We start from the raw sequence: 21,464 nt of genomic DNA on the forward strand, positions 1-21,464 counted from the left end.
GTAGGGTTGTGTTCTGTTCAGCTGCAGGGCTCTGTTCCAGCTGCAGGGTGTGTTGTGTTCCAGCTGCAGGGTGTGTTGTGTTCCAGCTGCAGGGCTGTGTTGTGTTCCAGCTGCAGGGCTGTGTTCCAGCTGCAGGGTTTGTTGTGTTCCAGCTGCAGGGCTGTGTTGTGTTCCAGCTGCAGGGTTTGTTGTGTTCCAGCTGCAGGGCTGTGTTCCAGCTGCAGGGTGTGCTGGGTCTGCAGCAAGGTGGGATCCTTGGGAGGCTCCAGGAGGTGTGGGTGCTCCCCTTGGAGCTGTGTGCATCAGGGCTCTGCACATCACTAAATAAATGCTCTTTTCCACTAGCACTTATGGGTTCTCTTCATTTAATAAAGGGGTTTGTGCTTCCCTGAGGCACACAGGGAGAAATGCAGGATTTTCCTGCAATGTAGCAAATTGCTGTGCCTGGAGGAGTGGGGTTGTTAGTGGTTCACTGCTGGTCAGTCAATGCCTGCTGGACACCAATGTTCCCCCTCCAAAGAATCCCATATTCACCCAGCCCTGCTCCCTCACTCATTGCTCCACACTGCATCCTGGCTGGATCTAAAAGCTGTTATCTAAAACCAGGTGCCAGTCTCGCCTCACTGAGAAAACGTGTCTAGGAAGAGGTCAGACTGAGTTCTGGATCATAATAAACCCAAAAAAGCAGGGTTTAGTCATTTCCTGCCGTGGGTACCTTCTCCACCATGCACCATGACCTGAAGTGTGATCCTGAGCCCCTGCACAGCTGCCAAGCCTTGAAAACAGAGCTGAAGGGTTTCACCCCTGCAGTGCTCCTGCTTCATCTGAATTGAGAAACTTTCATTACTTTGGTTCTTCTCTCAGACTGTCTTTGCCACCCTCCATGGTCTCTCTCTGTCTGTCAGTTGTGCTTGAAGATCTGACACTGCTGGAACCCAGCTGAAAGGAAAAATTAGGAATGTGAGCACCCTTTAATCAGCCAGCTACTGTAACGAGTGGGGACAGACAACAACGGAGGCAAGCAACCAGAAGAATAACTGTGCTTTTAACGTTTCTGTGGAAGTTTATGGAAAGGAAGTGTGATGCACAGGCACACCACCTCATTTGGTATGCACAAGGCACAACATGCTGAGCTGCTAATGAGGTAGCAATTTGGAGGGTTGGGAAGTGCTGGCTATGCTTTGTGCCCACAAGAATCAATGAAAACTGATGAGTGAAGGTTTACAAAACTCAGTGTAAGAACTACAGGAGCTTTGTGCCCGGATGGAGGGGCAGAGCTGCCAGCAGAAGCTCAACTCCTCACACAACGTCTGGAGCAGCTTGAGTTTTTTCCTGAAGGTACAGCAAAAAGACATACCTGCTTTCCATTTCAGAGCTGGATCTTCATAAATATTTTAATTTGCCAAGTGCCTGCTATTTAATGCTTGTACACCAAGGAAATGTGAGTGAATATTGCCTCGCACGAAGCTCCTGGAAAACAAATTTGGGCACCTTTGATTGCCTGCCCCACTGTGGAACGAAGGGAGCGTTACCCAGCGTGTCCTGTCTGTTGTCAGCAAGCAACACTTTGGGATTATTTGTATTTGAAAAAAACCAACCCCACCACTCAGATGAGTACCTCTGAAGACAGAAAGTTTTGCTTTTGGCTATTAAAGGAGCAGAATAAAATAAATCACTTATGCTGAATAAATCATTGATTCTGAGTTACACGCGAGGGCTCCTTGGCGCTGGCTCCTGGCTGAGACAAGTGGGACACGTTTGTGTGACTCTACTGTTGAATTTGCAGCCTGAATCTGTCCCAAGGGCTTCCCAAAAATAACTGTGTTGAATAACTGGGTTGAAAAACAAAGACAGGCAGGACAAAATCCAGAGCACACAGCACTGCAGCCTCAGCCACTTATCCTGTGCTGTAGTGAAGGTGCAATGGCCAGCAGTGCAGGAGGGCAAAAACCACAGAATCACTGAATCCCTGAGGCTGGCAAAGCCCTCCCAGCCCAGGGACTCCCAGCTGTGCCCAATGCCCACCCTGTCCCCAGCCCAGAGCTCTCAGTGCCACCTCCAGGGGACACCTGCAGGGATGGGCACTGCAACCCTCCCTGGGCAGTTCCTGAGCCCCCTTTCCATGGGGAAATTCCTGCTGTGCCCACCCTGAGCTGCCCTGGCCCAGCCTGAGGCCGTTCCCTCTGCTCCTGTCCCTGTTCCCTGGAGCAGAGCCCGACCCCCCGGCTGTGCCCTCCTGGCAGGAGCTGTGCAGAGCCACAAGGGCCCCCTGAGCCTCCTTTGCTCCAGGCTGAACAACCACAAATGTGAGTGGACCGTGTCCCTCCTGAGCCCCTGTGGATGGCGCCTCCTCTGCCCCGTGCCCACCCAGGAGTGTCCAGCCCCCAACCCCTCCGTTTTCCAGCAGCCCCCGGTGCTGCCCTGGGGCAGGAGCAGGAGCAGAGCAGGGCAGTGATGGGAGGTGGCTGCTGTGCCCCTGGTGTGCCTGCTGTGGGGCAGCCCTGTGCCTGAGACACATCATCTGCATTTATTTCAGCCCTGGATCAAGGGAAGGCATCCATAAACCCGAGGTCCTCGCGGGTTCCGGCCTGATGGAGCCGTCTCACAAACAGAGGCTGTCCCTGGCTGGAGGGAGCAGAAAGCTGCTGGCAAAGAGGTATTAACTTCACTGTGCTGCATTTTATGAGGCAACAAAGAGTGTCTTGGTTCTGTGCCGTGAAAGTAAATAGAACAATATTTCAGACCTCCTTATTCAGTTGTCCAAATGCACATAACCGATTTTTGCAGATAGGGATTTATGTTCTCTTGTCAGCATCTAATAAAGTAGAGCAATTGTGCCTGCCATTTATTTCAGTGCTGTTGCCTTTAGCTCTGTCTCCTTGTGTACACTGTGTGCTGCCTGCTCTGGGGGCTGCCCAGCCCCTCACCCCTGCCCGGGCTGCTCCAGAGCACACCCAGGAGGCTCTGGAGGGTGCGAGAGGTGCCCAGGAAGGGTGTGCAGAGGAGAGCACGGGAGGAGCGGCTGAGGGAGCTGGGAAGGGGCTCAGCCTGGGGAAAAGGAGGCCCAGGGGGACCCTGTGGCTCTGCCCAGTCCTGACAAGAATTTGTGGTGCAGCCCAGCAGCTGCTCACGGTGAGATGAGAAATCCTGGGTGTGCAGGAGTGTGTCGGGCAGCCCACACCCTGTCCTGGCGGGCTGGGCTGCAGAGGAACCTGATGGCAGTGCCCTGGGGCCCCTGGCAGTGCCCTGGAGGGCTGGGCTGCAGAGGGACCCCAATGTCAGGTGCAGAGAGACCCTGGCAGTGCCCTGGTGGGCTGGGCTGCAGAGGGACCCCAATGTCAGGTGCAGAGAGACCCTGGCAGTGCCCTGGTGGGCAGGGCTGCAGAGGGACCCTGCAGGTGTCAGGTGCAGAGAGACCCTGGCAGTGCCCTGGTGGGCAGTGCCCTGGGGCCCCTGGCAGTGCCCTGGAGGGCTGGGCTGCAGAGGGACCCCAGTGTCAGGTGCAGAGGGACCCTGGCAGCACCCACTGTGCCCACCCTTGTTGGGGTACCCTGTAAAGCCCTGGGGAGCCCTGCTGGGCCCTGGGCAGTGCAGGCTGGCAGGAAGGGGTCAGTGGGCAGCCCGGGCAGCCAGCAGTGCTGCCCGTGTCCCTCCCTCTTGCCCCACACCCTGGTGAGTGCCGGGCACCGCGGGTTTGCCCACGGGGCGACTCTGTGCGTGGGCAAGCTGGGAGCCAGCGCGGCCCTCTCGCTACTCTGCCAGCATAATTCAGCAAGGAAAGAAATTCCCATGCTTCAGTGGCAGTTTTTAAAGATTTTCTTTTTCATGTTTTATTCAGCTTGAATTGGTATTTCAGCTCCCAGTTCCTCGAGAGGGAACACAAATCGATGCGGACAAGCAGCGGCCGGCCCGGCCCCGGGACTGTCTGTGTGAAGAATTGCTCTGCAGAGAGCGAGCAGGACGGGAGCAGAGCAGCTCCTAAAGCCCCTGTGGGGCTGCTGTCACAGCCTGGCTTTGGGCTCTTTGGCTGCTCCTGGTGCTGCTGGTTCTGCACCCTGTGAGTGCTCCCAGCTGCAGCCACCGCTAGCCAAAGATCCGTGCTGGGCAGGGGCTGCTGTGGCACTGTGGGCAAGAGCGACTTTGGGAGTGATTCTGCTTTGCATTGCCTTCCCCAGGTCCCAAAGGAGCTGAGGGCTGCTGGGTGACACGACAGTTTTGTTGAAACACTGCAATTTTGACTGTGACGCATTTTTCAGAAAATGCACATTTTTCATCCTTCCAATATCCTCCCACCCAAATTTCCTGACAGAAATGTTTTGGACTCGCATCTTGAAGATTGCAAAAAGAAAACAGTGTTGAAATATTGAACCTTTTCCCTATGCACATGTTTATTTATGTGCTTGACACGAAGTAGCTTGACAAAAATCGTGTCGCTTGTTCCAATTGAAATGCACATCCCAAGTGTTTCTGCTTTCCATTAACACCTGGGAGAGGGAAAGGCTGAAATGTTGACTCTTTTGTGGTTTGTTTCATGGAGGATGGGTTTGAAACACAAATAAGGAGGAAAGAAGAGAAGAGGCCCCTGGTTTGAACACTAGCTGCTGTAAAATCCAGGGTTAAAATGTCCTTGTGCCCCCTCCACTTGCCCATCATTATTCACCAAGGACAAGGAAAGAACGAGAGGGCTCAGCATCCTTGACTGCAAATTCAAGCCTGTAAACAAATTGAATACATTTCAGATTTTAGCTGTTACAGTGGAATGAAATCCTGAACTCCATTTCCCCTGGTTTTGGATGTGCTGTAAATGGAATTGCCCGCTGGAGGAGAACCTGGGGGTTGGTGTTTGTCAAACACAGGGAGATCCTCCTGTGTAAAATCAACCAAATGACAACCGAGTGCTGAAGGTCTGTGTCCTTCACAGCAGGAGGATTCCAGGGACACTGGAGGCTCTTGCAGCAAGGATGTGCAGGGCAGAGCCTCAGCTCACCTCAGCAGGGACACACTGAGCCTCCCCCCGCTGCTGAGGAAACAGAGCAGGGAAACACAGGGCTCCAAAAGAGCTAATAAAGTGATAAGGGACATTTATAGTGATAATTTGGTGCTATTAAATATATACATTTATTTTCTGTTTTTAAACTCACAGTTTATTTTTAACGATGGCAACAGGCTCCATTATGAAAGTTACACTGATATTTATGAATCTTAACATGGAAGAGAACATTGCACTGAAAACGAATGTGCTAAGGGTAGGATTTTTCTGTGGAAAGCTATAAACAGCTTGCAAAAATCTACCCATTTTAGCCCAGATTCTCATAAATGAAAGAGAATTTGGGCAGAGAACCATGGGTGCATCCTCAGGTGAAGCAGCCCTGGTCGTGCCAGCAGAACATGGCATGGTGAGGGTGCAAACACTGAGTGTCTAAGGAGCTGCAGTAGCACCCTCTGCCCATGGCTCTTTGGGGTTTTCCCTCCCAGTTGTCTGTCCTGGTTTAGGGCAAATTTGGGAGAAAACCTCCCAAAGGGGGCCCCTCCAGAAAGCAAACCCACATGGCCCCTGTGCCCAACAGGTTCAGGAAGGATTCCTTGGAGAGAAGTGGAAAGAACCTGTTTATTTACCAGGCACAGCACCCCCAGCACACAGAATGAACAATACCAGGTGACACCGCTCTGTCACCGCTCTGAAATGATGACAAATTCAGAAAGTCTCTCTGGGGTGGTCGCTCTGTTCTCAGTCCCTCCTGTGCTGGGGCAGCTGCTGCAGCCACAAGGGGCAAACTCTCAGTGTTTGCCAGGCCCCAGCCCGGAGCAGGCTCGAGTAGGCCCAAAAAAGGGAAAGGAGAAACAGCCCAGGGAAAATTTGGGCTGCTCAGCTAAACTAACTAATGGGCAGGAGCAAGAGCAAGAGCAAAGCAGGAGCAAAGCAGAAGCAAGAGCAAAGGGAAAAGCCAAGCAAAAAGCAAAAGCAGCACCAGGCACTGCCCTGTCTGTGTGTCCCGCCAGCCGTGGGGAGCGGCTGAGAGCAAAACCAAAATAAAACATTGGCTCTGCAGAGCCAGTCTGGGAGGCACAGAACATGATATCCAGCATGGACAGAGCACAGGAATGGGGATACAGCACCACAACGTCACCCTGGGACAGTGCCTGTGGCTCTTTGGGGTTTTCCTCCCAGCTGCCCTCCTTGTTCCAGCAGCTCTGTCCTCCTGCTCGTCACTGCTCCTGGTGTCTTCACAACTGTCAGTCACATCCCCAAGTCAGCCACTTCTTCTGTGCTGAACAAGGCAGAAACTTTTTCCTACCCCTTGTAAAACACTCCATCCACACTCTTGTCATTTTTTACCCAGCTGTCATCAGTTTCCCTCTGATTTTTCCCCCCCTGTGCACATTCATACATTATTCCAGATGAAATTCCTCCACGGATTTGTGCAGCAGCATTACAGGGAACATGTCCTGCTTGCCAGTTCCCACAGAATGCTTTTCCTGTTTACAGAAGACTTTGCTGTGAACATGAATCTGCTCTTGAGCTCCTCAGGAGCCTGGCAGGGCCAGGATCCCATTTTAGCTTAATGGATGCTGACATCCCAGCAGTGAGAGCTCACCATCCAGCATCCAGCAGCTATCCTGGAATGCGTTTTGGGGTCCCTCGATCCCTGCTGCAGGTTCACTCTGCTGCAGCTCTCCTGGAGTGCATTTTGGGGTTCCTCCATCCCAGCCCAGGTCCCTGCAGCACTCTCACTCTGCTGCACAGCAGCAGCCCTGGGCAGACCCCAGTGCAGCCTCACAGCAGCTCCTCAGGGCCCACGTGTGCCTGTGTGTGGATCCTGCTGTGCCAGGCAGCCACCGCGCCTTCAGCACTGCCAAACCATCATTTTGGGGCTGAGGAGATGGGGCAGTGCTGCAGGTACCTTTGTTGATTCGTTTTCAGAGAGGGCACTGGGTGTCTGCAGTGAGTGCTCCAGCTCTTCCCACAGCTGGTACTGTGCTGTGGGAGCCCCAGGAGGAGCAGGGACGGTGCAAGGCAGCTGCTTCCTTCAGGAGAGACATGGGAGATACCCTGGGCACTGCCCAGGCACGTTGCTGGCACAGTACCAGCCTTCAGACTGTGCAAGGCACCCCACCCTGCCCATCCAGGCACTGGCACCACGACTGATCCACCCCACAGTCATTTTCCATTGTGACAGCACTCTCAGGGAATGCCTGTCCCACTCCATCCAGTGAGGAACTTCAGGAATCACAAAATAGTCCGGGTTTTAGGGGCCTTCATCCCATCCCATCCCATCCCATCCCATCCCATCCCGTCCCATCCCATCCCATCCCATCCCATCCCATCCCATCCCATCCCATCCCATCCCATCCCATCCCACCCCTGCCAATGCAGGGACACCTCCCACTGTCCCAGGCTGCTCCAGCCCCAGTGTCCAACCTGGCCCTGGGCACTGCCAGGGATCCAGGGCAGCCCCAGCTGCTCTGGGCACCTGTGCCAGGGCCTGCCCACCCTCCCAGGGAGCAATTCCTGATTCCCAATCTCCCATCCATCCCTGCCCTCTGGCACTGGGAGCCATTCCCTGGCTCCTGTCCCTCCAGGCCCTCTTCCAAAGGCTCCATCTCTCCTGGAGCCCCTTTAGGCACTGGAAGGGTCTCTGAGCTCTCCCTGGAGCCTTTTCTTCTCCCATTTGGAATTCAACACCTAACTCTGAACTGTCTCCACTGTGGTAAGATTAATTTTCCCTGCTGTCCCAGCAGTTCTAGTGTGTTCTGCAGCTGACCAGGGCTGGCAGGGTGCCCTGGCACAGCCCCAGGCTGCTGGCTGGCTGTGCCACCACCTCGTGGGCAACTTGTCCCTGTCGTGCTGCAAAGCTGGGGTTCCTCAGAAATTGTCTGGTATTGCCAAATAAATGTTGTAAAAAGAACATTTCTGTGGGCTGCACTCTGGTATTGTTTTCAGTCAAAACTTCTTTGCAATATTGGTTGTGTCTTGAAAGTAATTAATTTGGCAGGAAGTTAAAAAGAGGAAAAAACAGAGAGATTTGAAGGCTGGTTTCCAGTTCTCATTGCTCTGTCTTTATCTCTCAAGGAAAGACTGCACACAGGTGTCAAACGAGAAGGCTGCTCATAATTACACTCCTTAAACACTTAATAACATTTTCTTAAATTAATATATTCCCCATCTGTGTAGCATTTCAGACATTCAGCTCATAATATTGCCTAGTTTATCAGTGTCAAATGACACATCCCCGACCCATTGGAGAATATTATCAACAGATAGAGGCTCATGCCTGTTATTGCTCATCCAGCTAATGAGTGGGATCCGAGCTGCAGCTATAATTAATAACAGAACTTGGAGTGGGGATTTAACTCAGCTTCATGCACAAAACCTGTGCAGGATGGAAGAACCTGAGTGCCCCCAGTGTCACTGCAGGAGTTTCACTGGGCTGGGCCAGCGCAGCCCTGAGGGACAGCTCTGCCCCAGGATGGGCCTGTGGGACCTCTGTGTGTCCCTGAGGGACGTCTGTCTGTCCCTGAGGGACAGCTCTGCCCCAGGATGGGCCTGTGGGACATCTGTGTGTCCCTGAGGGACGTCTGTCTGTCCCTGAGGGACAGCTCTGCCCCAGGATGGGCCTGGGCACAGCCCATGGTCCTGCTGAAGGCCAGGAGGAATCCCAGAACCCCAGGATCCCAGAGCTCTCAGTGCCACCTCCAGGTGCCACCTCCAGGGACGGGCACTGCAACCCTCCCTGGGCAGTTCCAAGGCCTGAGCCCCCTTTCCATGGGGAAATTCTTCCTGAAGCGGCCCTGAAGAGCCAAGGGCTGGGCGTTGAAGGCCTTTTGTTCCCTTTGCTGACCTAGGGAAGGAGCCCGTGGTGCCAAGGGCTGGCACAGGGCGGGCAGCGTGCCTGCGTGGCCTGGAGGATGCACCTGCAGCATCTGCCATGGTGCAAAGGCTCTGAGGCCAAAGGAACCCGTGGGACCAAGTGTCCTGACCCCCTCTGCCGTGGTGCCGCAGTCGTGATGGACACAATTTGGGGAACATGGAGACCCCCAGGGCAGGGATGGACAGCAGGGCCACCCACCCCAGGGATTTCAGATGGCTTCAGGAGCAGCAGAGCTGCTGGCCAGGGCTCTTCCAGTGCCTGGCTGTGCCATCACTGCCAGCACTCTGACCCTGAGCAGTGCCTGGCACTTCATGACTCACTTTCTCTTTAGTTATCCAACCCAAACTTCTGTCATTTGTATCAATAAATCCCCCCTCCAGCAAACCACCCATCTCTCCAAGCGCTACCCCCTGAACCTGACCATGAACCTCAGCTTCTTTGACCAATTTACAAGCCCATCCCTCCTAGGAATCCCACTAATCCTCATCTCAACAACATTCCCCGGAGAAGGGGCTGTGCCACCTCCCCTTGGCAGAGCCCAGCACACTTTGGTTTCATGGGTCTGTCCAGTTCTGCTCTGATTGCTGAGCAGAGCTGGGCATGGGATAATCTGAGATTGTTCTGCCCTCTCTCCAGCTGCTGGTTTGCTCTGGATCCTCAGCACAATGGTACCTAAAATCATTTGTGTCTTCATTATGGGTATCGTGTTTTGTAATTAAAATACCTGCTCACCCAGTCATGGAATTTCTAACTGGAGCAGCGCCTTGCTAAGTAAAAGCACATCACTAAAGTGCTCTCCTTTCCCTTTGGCAGGCTCTGGCCTCATGGCCTCGGGGTTGGTTTCACAGGAGTGAAGATGTCAGGAGCTCACAGATGTCAGGAGCTCACAGATGTGAGGAGCTCACAGATGTCAGGAGCTCAACTGGCCAGGCCCTGTGCTGGGTGGGGATCAGGCTGCAGCCTCAGCTGGGATCAGTTTGCTTCTGGTGAGCTGCTGTGCCTGCGTGGAGCAGCCAGGGGGGAATCCACTGCATGTCCATCCAGCTGTGAATCCACTGCATGTCCATCCAGCTGTGAATCCACTGCATGTCCATCCAGCTGGGAATCCATTCCATGGTCCATCCAGCTGTGAATCCACTGCATGTCCATCCAGCTGGGAATCCACTACATGGCCCATCCAGCTGGGAATCCACTGCATGCCCCATCCAGGGGGGAATCCATTGCATGTCCATCCAGCTGGGAATCCACTACATGGCCCATCCAGCTGGGAATCCATTGCATGGCCCATCCAGGGGGGAATCCATTGCATGTCCATCCAGCTGGGAATCCATTGCATGTCCATCCAGCTGGGAATCCATTGCATGGCCCATCCAGGGGGGAATCCATTGCATGTCCATCCAGCTGGGAATCCATTGCATGTCCATCCAGCTGGGAATCCATTGCATGTCCATCCAGCTGGGAAACCATTGCATGGCCCAGCCAGGGGGGAAACCATTGCATGTCCATCCAGGGGGGAATCCATTGCATGTCCATCCAGCTGGGAATCCATTGCATGTCCATCCAGCTGGGAATCCACTGCATGTCCATCCAGCTGGGAATCCATTGCATGCCCATCCAGCTGTGAATCCATTGCATGGCCCATCCAGCTGGGAATTGTTGGGGAAGATGATTGCTGCTTTGAGAAAAGAGGAGTGAAAAGAGGACCTCTGCAATATAACAAAGCTTGTGACTCTAGAACTGGCCACTGGACATGGATACCAAAGTTTACTTGTGACAACTAGCTATCTTTCTATCTTTCTTCTTCAGTTTGGAAAGCTGGGGCTGTTTGATGTGATGGTCAGCACTGATTCTCTTATTTTAGTTCTCACAACACATGGTGACACAACTACAGGATGTACAATGAGGTCTGTTAGTCACATCTTAGGCACAGACTAACTGCATGCGAGTGGTGTCTGCTTTCAGAACCTTTCAGAAAGCTATTTAATTTTGGCTCATTTCCTGCTTTATTAAACTGAAGAAGAATCAGACCATGAAGGAGAAGAAAGCAGTGACCATAGAAAGATAGCTAGCTGTCACCAGTAAACTTTGGTGTCCATGTCCAGTAGCCAGTTCTAGAGTCACAAGCTTTGTTACATTGCAGATGTCCTCTTTTCACTCCTCTTTTCTCAAAGCAGCAATCATCTTCCCCAACAGGAATCCCCTGCCTTGGTCCTGTTGAGCTCCCCTTTCACCCTTGGTTCAATCAGGCTGGTGGGTTTTGGCTAACAGGGCTCAAGCCCTGAGCTCACCGAGCCCAGCCCGCCCTCCTTCCCTGCAGAGGGACCTGGGCTCCCCAGCTGGGCCTCATTAAACAGCTCCTGCTTCCCTCTGCATGAATATTTCATGGCATCTAAACCTCCCTTTACCAAACATAAATAATCAATCCAGCCAGATTCTGAGAGGGGAGGCTAAACCCAGTGTAGCACTGGCCAAGGGTTTGGTCTGAAATACCAGAGATGTGCGTGAGAAACTCAGAAGGGAACAAAAACCCAGTAAACAATGGAGTGTCCCTCACCATCAGACCCTGCTAAACCCCTGTGGCACTGCTGCTGGCACCCAGGCTGGTGGGAGCCTTGGGTTGGGTTAGGGTTAGGCTTAGGGTTAGGCTTAGGGCACTCCCACAGCCGGTCTGGCACAGGGACTGGAGAGGGAGGGGTGGTTTGACAGCCCCAGTGAGAGCCAGCCTCCTTCAGAGCACTGGGATGCTGCCTCTGCAATCATATGGTGACAGTGGATGTTCTGGCAGGCAAAATAGACCTCAGGATTTTGATTTTCTATATTTTCCTTTTATTGCTCTCTACTCTGAACTCTCTTTCCCTCTTATATTGCTGATCCTTGTCAGAAAAAAACAACTGCAAGGAAGACTCTCAGAGAAATTGGAAAAATATTTTTGCTTTGTTTTTGTTACTGGTGTTTTGGGTCTTTTTTTTGTGTTGTTGTGTTTTTTAGTCTGTAATTGCAGACTCTTCACTGCTGAGCACAGGCGCTGAGCCAGGCATTGTTCCTTCTTTCCAGCTGACAGAAATTTTTTGTAACCACATTCTAGTCCAAGGGGGAAAGTTAAATATAGGCAGGATAAGGAAAATTACCGTGCAGTGTGGTGGAGAAAGTGCTGACTCGGGTCTGCTCTGAGCAGAGCAGCCGTGAATTCAGGGGTGTGAGTGCCCAGACAGGGACAGAGCTGAGCCCTGGGGCTGTGCTGGGGCTCCTGGCACCCCCCTGGCCCTGCAGCACCCCTGGGGCACAGACAGGGACAGAGCTGAGCCCTGGGGCTGTGCTGAGGCTGTGCTGGGGCTCCTGGCACCCCCCTGGCCCTGCAGCACCCCTGGGGCACAGACAGAGCACAACCAGGGCACAGCCAGGGCACACCTGGGTGCAGCCAGGGCACACCTTGGTGTGCCCTTGGGTGTGCCTGGGTGTTCCCTGGGTGTGCCTGGGTGTGCCCTGAGCACGCCCTGGCTGTGTCCAGGTGTTCCCTGGGCGTGCCCTGAGTGTGCCCTGAGTACGCCCTGGCTGTGCCCTGGCTGTGCCCAGGTGTGCCCAGGTGTGCCCTGGCTGTGCCCTGGCTGTACTGTTGGTGTGCCCTGGCTGTGCCCAGGTGTGCCCTGGCTGTGCCCTGAGTGCGCCCTGGCTCTGCCCTGACTGTGCCTAGGTGTGCCCTGGCTGTGCCCTGGCTGTGCCCTGGGTGTGCTCTGGCTGTACCCAGGTGTGCCCTGTCTGTGCCCAGGTGTGCCCTGGCTGTGCCCTAGCTGTGCCCAGGTGTGCCCTGGCTGTACCCTTGGTGTGCCCTGGCTGTACCCAGGTGTGCCCTGGCTGTGCCCCGAGTGCACCCTGTCTGTGCCCTGGGTGTTCCTGGCTGTGCCCGGGTGTGCCCTGGCTGTACCCAGCTGTGCCCAGCTGTGCCCTGTGCTGCCATCTCTCCCCATGCCATGCAAGCACACACACAGCACCTGCTGTGCTAACCAGGTGGCCAAATCACCTCAGCTTCTTCTTTCCTCAAGGCCTCCTTCCTCTGCCAGGATATTCTTGTCAACCACCAGCTCCTCCTCCAATGGGTGCCAGGTCTTTCTCACCCTGCCAAACCAGAGGATCCCAGAAGGGTTTGGATTGGAAGGGCCCTTCAGTTCATCCCATGGGCAGGGACACCTTCCACTAGCCCAGCTCCAGACCCTTGTCCAGAGTCTCTGTCCAGGCTCTCCTGGAGCCCCTTCAGGCTCTGGAAAGGGGAGATCCCTCGGCCCTGTCCTTGCCTGTGAGCTGCCCCCTCCGTGTGCCCAGGAGAGTGGCACTGCCAGCCCTGGGTGCTGCTCTTGGCCTCCCCTGCAGCCCCTCGGGGGCACACGGGCACCTGGCAGAGCCTGACCCAGCCCGTGGGGCAGAGCCCAGAGCAAATGCAAAAACTGGAAACAGCCACCAAGTATTTCCCCTGTGACACAGAGCCAGAGGAGGAGGGGACGTGGCAGGAGGGATTGAAATGTGGTGCTGGGAGGGAGGTGTCAGAGGCCACGGAGCAGCCATGAAATCCAGGCCCTGTTCTGCAGTGTCTGCACTTTGCTGGGCGAGCTGCTGCTGCACTGAACTGTTCAGGCCAAGAAACCAATCTGATCTTAGGGCAAAGCAGAGTTTATGCAGCTACTGATAGAGATCTCTGAAGAAGAGCATCCCCTTCTATCAGGGGCCGAGAGTCACTGGCAAAACTCATCCTGAGTGAAGGCACAGAGGTGCTGGAGGGTGGAATTACTGCTGGAGGCACCCACCGGGCACCGGGTGGGGCAGGGGAGGTGGGAACGAGCCGAGCTTTGGTGCCACCTCACGGAGCCACAGCTCAGCCTCCTTCCAGGAGCTGTCCAGTGCTGATACAGCATCCCAGAGCCCCAGAACGGTTTGGGATGGAAGCAACATTGAAATCCCACCAGTTCCACCCCCTGAGACACCTCCCACAGTCCCAGGGTGCCCCAGTGTCCAGCCTGGCCTTGGGCACTGCCAGGGATCCAGGGGCAGCCACAGCTGCTCTGGCAATTCCAGCCCAGCCAGGAATTCCCAATTCCCAATCTCCCACCCATCCCTGCCCTCTGGCACTGGGAGCCATTCCCTGGCTCCTGTCCCTCCATCCCTTGTCCCCAGTCCCTCTCCAGCTCTCCTGGAGCCCCTTCAGGCCCTGCCAGGGGCTCTGAGCTCTCCCTGGATCCTTCCCTTTTCCAGGGGAACATTCCCAATTATCCTGTTTCCCTAGCAGAGCTGCATTTTTGAACAATTTTGGCTCCTGGGAGGTAACTCCTGCCCAGAATTCCTGGAATTGCCTCATCCTTGGATCCAATTCTCTTCTTTCCAGCTCTCCCAGTGCCCATCCTTCCTGCTGTTCAGCTCTTTCCTGTGGAACAGCTCCTAAATCCTGTGGGTTTCATTAAACCCCAGCCTGTGGGTTTAATTAAACCCACAGGATAACCCCTTTTTTTCCCCCTAAAATGTGGGGATTTGATCAATTCCTGAACCTGGATGGCACCAACAGCAACTTCTTCTGTCCCTCCAGGCCCTGCCAGGGCTCTGAGCTCTCCCTGGAGCCTTCTCCTCTCCAGGGAACATTCCCAGCTCTCCCAGCCTGGCTCCAGAGCAGAGGCCCCACACTGAGGGTGGATTGAAGCCCCCAGAGCCCCCTCTGTCTCTGAGGGCCATTGCTCCAGGCAGGCTCAGTGCAGGCTCAGTTCCCCTTTCCAGCTATGGCAGAGGCTGCTGGCAGGGGCTGAGGTGTTTGTCGGTGCTTCTGATGTGATTATTGCCCACCTGAGCCTGCCCAGGTGAGGATGCACAGCTTGGCAGGGCCAGGAGAGAAGCCTGGCTGCTATTCCAGGCTACAATCCTCTACCCAACTGCAAAACCACTCGAGTTTTCTTCAGAATCAGACCCTGATTGTATCCATAACGATCCTCCATTCTGCATGTTTTATTTTTTCATAAAATCTCAATTTTCCCCTTTTTCTTGGGTGTTCTAAATCACTGCTCCCTGAAATAATCAGGAAGAGTTTGGCAGAGCTCTCAGAGCTCTTTGCCAGCCCTCACACCACCCACAGGTGAATGACTCCTTGACATTTCAGCCAAGTGCAGGTGAAATGCCAGCTGGAGCAGCTGCCAGCCCAGGGAAGCACTGAAGGGCTCAGAGCTCAGTGGGAGCGGGGAGCAGAGGGCTCTGCTTCTACTGCTCTGCTCCTGAAGGCCTGGGGAGCCCACGGCCATGTGCCCATGGGGGCTGTGCCACCCTGTGCCACCCTGCCCAAGGCCATGTGCCCATGTGGGCTGTGCCACCCTGCAGCAGTGAGCCATGGACATAAGCCCCCTGTGCCACCCTGTGCCACCCTGTGCCACCCTGTGCCACCCTGCCCAAGGCCATGAGCCCATGGGGGCTGTGCCACCCTGCACCACCCTGCAGCAGTGAGCCATGGCCATGAACACCCTGTGCCACCCTGTGCCACCCTGCAGCAGTGACCCATGGCCATGAACACCCTGTGCCACCCTGTGCCACCCTGCAGCAATGAGCCCATGGTCCAGGTGCTCCAGGTGCTGGAGGTGCCTCAGCTGCCGAGGTGCCAGAGGTGAAGCAGATGATAGAGGTGCCCCAGGTGCCAGAGGTGCCCCAGGTGCCCCAGGTGGCAGAGGTGCCCCAGGTGCCCACTGTCAGCAGCAGCCATTGTGCTGTTAATTGGGAGCTGGCATTAAATAACGTTAATTGGCTCCTGCCCCTCCTCCCCGCATTATTTTGGCATCATTCAGCGACGTCAGCTGCTGCTGTCTCCAAACACACGTGCATAGCAACCACCCCAAAGGTTCTATTTTCTTCCTTACATGAAAATAACTCATGGATGCAGATCTGTGTGGCATCCGTGGCTCAGCTTGCCACGGGCACAGGGAAGGAGCCAGGTTCAGCCCGAGTTTAATCGCTGCAGAGCTATTCTGGGCCTGCTGAAGGAGGTGATTCATCCCAAACCCACCAGCAGCTGCAGGAGCGGGAGCACAAACCCAGCCCAGCTCCAGCAGCAGCCCCAGCACTGCTGGGGGTGAGGGACTGGCAGGGAGGCAGAGATGGGGACACGGACTGGGTGAGCAGATCCCATTTTACTGGGGTACAAACGCTTCTGTCCTGTTGCAGGGCACTGGGAATGTGTTCTATCTACAATGATTGGGTTACAGTCACATACACAGACATGCAATAACAACATCTCTGGCTTGCTGAGTTTAGGGGTGTCCGTCGTGGAGAGATGGGGACACTCACTGGGTGAGCAGATCCCATTTTATTGGGGTACAAACACTTCTATCCTATTTCAGGCAGACTAGTAATGTGTACTGCAGTGATTGGGTTAAACTCACAAACACAAACTTATGCAAATAACAACATCTCTGGCTTGCAGAGTTTAATGGGATTTTCTTTTTCCAGTAAACCCGTTTGATTTAATCTTCTTGCAATCCAGGTCTAATTTTCAAAGTTCCCTTTGCTTTTGCCAAGGCATCCTGTTGTCAAATCTCATCTGTTAACCAGGTCCAGAGTCCATCATCTGTCTTGTACCCCCCAACATCCCAATAAGTGATGGCAGGGTTTGAGCTCCCATTACTGACAGCAGGGGTGCCCAGAGCTGTGCCCAGAGCAGATGCCCTGCCCAGCTCCCAGCACTGCTCTGGCACCCCTGAACTGGCACCCCTGTCCTGGCACCCCTGAACTGGCACCCCCATCTTGGCACCCCTGAACTGGCACCCCTGTCCTGGCACCCCTGAACTGGCACCCCCATCTTGGCACCCCTGAACTGGCACCCCTGTCCTGGCACCTCCATCCTGGCACCTCCATTCTGGCACCCCTGAACCGGCACCCCTGTCCTGGCACCCTCGTCCTGGTACCCCTGTCTTGGCACCCCTGAACTGGCACCCCTGTCCTGGCACCCCTGTCCTGCTGGGCACAGGGCACCAGGAACCTGGCTGGGATTTGATGATTCTATGAAAAAAGGAAGGGGAAAAAAAAAAAAAGAAAAAAACCCAACAAAAACAACAAAGACAGAAAAATAATGACAGAGATGTAAATGAAGACACACAAAATAGACAATATTAAAAAAACTGTAACCCAAAAATAACAGAAAAAAAGAAACACTTCCAACAATGCAGATGGAACTGGACACAAACCAGAATGAAGCAAAAGCTGTGGGGTGACATAAATTTTTAAGCAAATCTCACGACTGACCTCAGATAGCAATGAACGAAGCGAATAATGGAAAATCAATGGAGGCAAAAGGAGACACCAGGAGAGAGTTTGCAGAGTGTTCTCTGAAAACACTGAAGCAATGAAGAGCTGAGTCACCTTTGCTAGGAAATGGGTGTGAAAAATTGAAAGAAACCATGGATGGCTTCTCTTGGCATCTCTTGTGTCAAAAGGAGAGGTTTGATCTCCTGTCTCAGTAAAAATAGAGAAATTTATCCTTTCTTGGACAGGGGAATTTCTAGAAACCCTGTGTCTCATGCTATTTCTGTAAAATATATGCACTGAATTTCCTGGAGTGGTTGCTTATAAAAAAACGATTTGTGAAAATGAGGTAAAATGTCTCAGTTATGATCAACCCATTATTTTTTGTTTTCAAGAAGAAGCTGGAGCTGGAAGCATCTGCTCCAAGCAGCTCCCAGCTGCTGGGGCTTTCCCTGAGGTGAGCTGCAGACTGCTCCCAGGGCTGGAGCTCACCAGGGCAGTGGGGGCCCTGGCCTGGGGCTCGTTTTTATTGCCAGAGCTCAGAGATGAATGGCAAAGAGAGGAGAACTCACTGTGCCAGTGCAAGGGCCTGTGCCATTGGGAAATGTCAGTCTTGTACTGCAAATGCAACTGGGACAGACAGGGTTTGGTTACTCAGAACAAAATCCTCTTCATTCCCAGGGCCTCTTCTCCTGGAGATGGGAACGGTCCAGGCCAGGCTGGGTGGGCTGGGAGCAGCCTGGGATGGGATTGATGGGATTGATGGGATGGGATGGGATGGGATGGGATGGGATTGATGGGATTGATGGGATGGGATGGGATTTATGGGATTGATGGGACAGATGGGATGGGATGGGATGGGATGGGATAATGGGATAAGGGGATGGGATGGGATGGGATAATGGGATGGGATTTATGGGATTGATGGGATTGATGGGATGGGATGGGATGGGATGGGATAATGGGATAAGGGGATGGGATGGGATAATGGGATGGGATAATGGTATAGGATGGGATATATGGGATGGGATGGGATACATGGGATGAGATCAATGGGATGGGATGGGGTGGGGTGGGGTGGGATGGGATAATGGGATGGGATAATGGGATCCATGGGATGAGATCAATGGGGTGGGGTGGGATGGGATGGGATGGGATTTATGGGATTGATGGGATGGGATGGGATAATGGGATGGGGTAATGGGATAGGATGGGATACATGGGATGGGATGGGATGGGATGGGATAATAGGATGGGATACATGGGATGGGATGGGATGGGATGAGATGGATGGGATGGGATGGGATAATAGGATGGGATACATGGGATGGGATGGGATGGGATGGGATAATGGGATGGGATGGGATCCATGGGATGAGATCAATGGGATGGGATGGGATGGGATGGGCTGGGCTCTAAGGTCCCTCCCAACCCAAACCATGAGTCCATCATCACATATTTATTTTTAAATCTTCTGAAAATACAGATTGCAACTTCTTTGACAGACTTTGACAGACTTTGACAGATTGCAACTGGACTCTTTTTCAGATGTCACAGCAGTTTTACCCATGGAGAAGAAAGAGCCCCTGAGACAGCAACACTGAGAGCAGGGCACAGGCAGTGTCTGAGGGCTGGGCACTGGGGGAGGCAGAGCAGCACCCAGCCTGGCTGTGGATCTTGTGAGCACAGCTCTGATCTCATCTGCAGTGGAACTGGGGCTGTCAGCTGAGCACCTCTGAGTTCTGATCTCATCTGCAGTGGAGCTGGGGATTCACAGCTGTCAGCTGAACCCCTCTGAATTCTGATTTTATCCACAGTGGAGCTGGGGATTCACAGCCACCAGCTGAACACCTCTGTGAATTCTGATTTTTCACAGCTGTTTGTAGTCCCTCCTTTTAAACTGCAAAAATAATGCTCTGGACTTCTTTACCATGAGAGTGCAGCAGGGTCCTGCTAAGCTGTACCATGGGTCATGAATTTAAATCTGTGTTTCCTGGGGCACCACCATCAGAGCACCGATCTGCCCTTCCAGACGTGGATCCTCCTTAACCCTTGCATGGACCTGCCTTTCTCTCCAGCTCTCCTGCTGAGGGGATCAGGAAAGCCAAACTCTGGAAGGCAGCAGCCAGGTTTGTGGCTGAGGAGGAGGGAGCAGGTGCTGATGTGGTGCCTTGCCACAGGGAGGATCTCAGAGTGTCCCCAGCTGGGACCCACAGGGATCATCCCAGCCCCATCCCTGCCCAGACCCCCAACAATCCCAGCCTGGGCATCCCTGGCAGCGCTGCCCAAACCCCCGTGGAGCTCTGGCAGCCTTGGGGCCGTGCCCATTCCCTGGGCAGCCTGGGCAGTGCCAGCACCTCTGGGGAAGGACCTTGCCCTGATTCCAGCCCTTCCCTGGTGCTGTCCCTGGCCCAGGGAGCAGAGGTATCTCTCCTCTCTCCTGTCCCCACACACAGGATCTGCTCCAGGGCCCCATCCCAGCTCTCTGCCCTCAGCTCCAGTGCTGGGCTGCACCTGGCACCAGAAAGAAATCAAAATAAATCAAAAAGGAGCAGACAGCACTTCAAAGAAGGCTGACAGAAATTGCCAAAGGCTCTGGGAGGAGCTGCCAGGCACTGCTGGGGTTCCATGCCCGAAATCCTGCTCTGTTGCCACCAGGCAGGGGTGTCTGTACAAACCACAAACAGGACGGGGCTGCTGGGAACAGGCCTGGAGCTGTTTGATTTTCCAGCAGCAGCCTCATTCCATGGCTATGACAATGGGAAGATGCCAGCAGCTCACAGCCCAGCAGCAGACCAAGAACTCAATGTCACAACTCACTTGATGAGTTTTGTGACCAATCCCACAAAGCAAAAGCACATTGACAGTAGCTCCATCCAACCACTGTAAGCACAGGTACCTTTGGTTAAACAATGCCTGCTTATTTCAAATCCAATACCTGCTTGTGAGCCTTCAAACACAATGCACACAGCTCCATTATGAAGCTTAGAACTCCCTAATATCTCAGTGGATAAACTTTTCTGCAGCTTAGGGAGTTATTCTAGACAAGCATTAATACACAGACCATTGCTCTATTTGTCCTTTTCTACATTTTAGATAATTTTTCTGCTGACCAATCTGCTCACTCCAATCCCAGTTCTGCTGTCTCTGAGGCCTTTTGCAGTGTTCCCAACCCCTCTGATTTATGGATTCCCACAATCTGTGTCCTGGGACACGTCCCTGTTGAACAGGGCAGGGGCCAGCAGCAGCTGCCAGTGCTGGGGGACAGGGTCCCTTGGCTGCCACCCAAACCCTCTGAGCACCTCCAGATCAGAGCTGAGGCTGTGCTCCAGCCTGCTCTGAGCTCACCAGGCCTGGAGCAGCACCACCCCCAGCCTCAGAGCCACAACAATTCTGTTTCCCTGTAGAACGAGAGAGAAGCTGGGTCTGCTGCTTTAAAGCACTGATCTGTGTTATGCCTTCCCCAGCTTTCTGGAAGGTGGCCAGATTCTCCAGCTATGAGAGGCTTCTGTGAAGCCAGCAGTGAAATCCACTCTGCTGACCTTGGGTAATTCCAGAATCCAGCACATCATTGCTCGTCAGGCACCTGCAGCCCCCACTGCAGCCCCAGGGCACTGCTGGACACAGCCCAGCCCCAGGGGCTGCTGGAGCTGCTCCTGATGGACACAGCACAGCCCCAGGGGCTGCTCCTTCCTCCCAAACCCACCTTGCAGACACCTTCTGGGCCAGGTTTGTGGAATTGTTCCTCCCTACCCCTGGCAGGGGCTGCAATGGCCCTGGGGTGTGACCGTGTTCACAGGGGCCCCGGGATGAGGGAAGAGATGAGGATCTGACTCCATGTTTCACAAGGCTGATTTATTATTTTATTATATATATTACATTAAAACTATACTAAAACAATAGAAGAAAGGATTTCATCAGAAGGCTGGCTAAGAATAGCAAAAGAAAGAAGAATGATAACAAAGGCTCGTGGCTCGGACTCTCTGTCTGAGCCAGCTGGGCTGTGATTGGCCATTAATTAGAAACAACCACATGAGCCCAATCCCAGCTGCACCTGTTGCATTCCACAGCAGCAGATAACCATTGGTTACATTTTGTTCCTGAGGCCTCTCAGCTTCTCAGGAGGAAAAATCCTAAGGAAAGGATTTTCCATAAAAGATGTCTGTGACACTGGGAGCCCTCACAGAGCTCCAGAACTCATCAGGAGCTGTTTGAGGCAGATGGACAGAAATGGCCATCATGTCCCGTAATTAAACCTGAAAGGGGCTGTCAGGAGGACTCTGTGTCTTCCTTTTGCACAAATACTTCAAGTCACATTTTATTTACAGGTTTGAAGGA

General features: G+C 53.7%; 1 protein-coding gene across 1 annotated transcript in view; it reads left to right on the plus strand.

The window, feature by feature from the left end:
* Window positions 1-1,263: 1,263 nt before the first annotated feature.
* The window catches only part of LOC139589550 (uncharacterized), a 130,855-nt gene continuing 110,654 nt past the window's right edge, over window positions 1,264-21,464 (plus strand). The window contains exon 1 of the mRNA XM_071425987.1: window positions 1,264-1,338. Within this exon, the coding sequence (XP_071282088.1) occupies window positions 1,264-1,338 (75 nt within the window). The remainder of the gene's footprint in view (window positions 1,339-21,464) is intronic.

Source organism: Agelaius tricolor, unplaced genomic scaffold (assembly GCF_023055355.1).
Source record: "Agelaius tricolor isolate 1412-34295 unplaced genomic scaffold, bAgeTri1.0.p SCAF_5, whole genome shotgun sequence".
NCBI lineage: Eukaryota > Metazoa > Chordata > Aves > Passeriformes > Icteridae > Agelaius > Agelaius tricolor.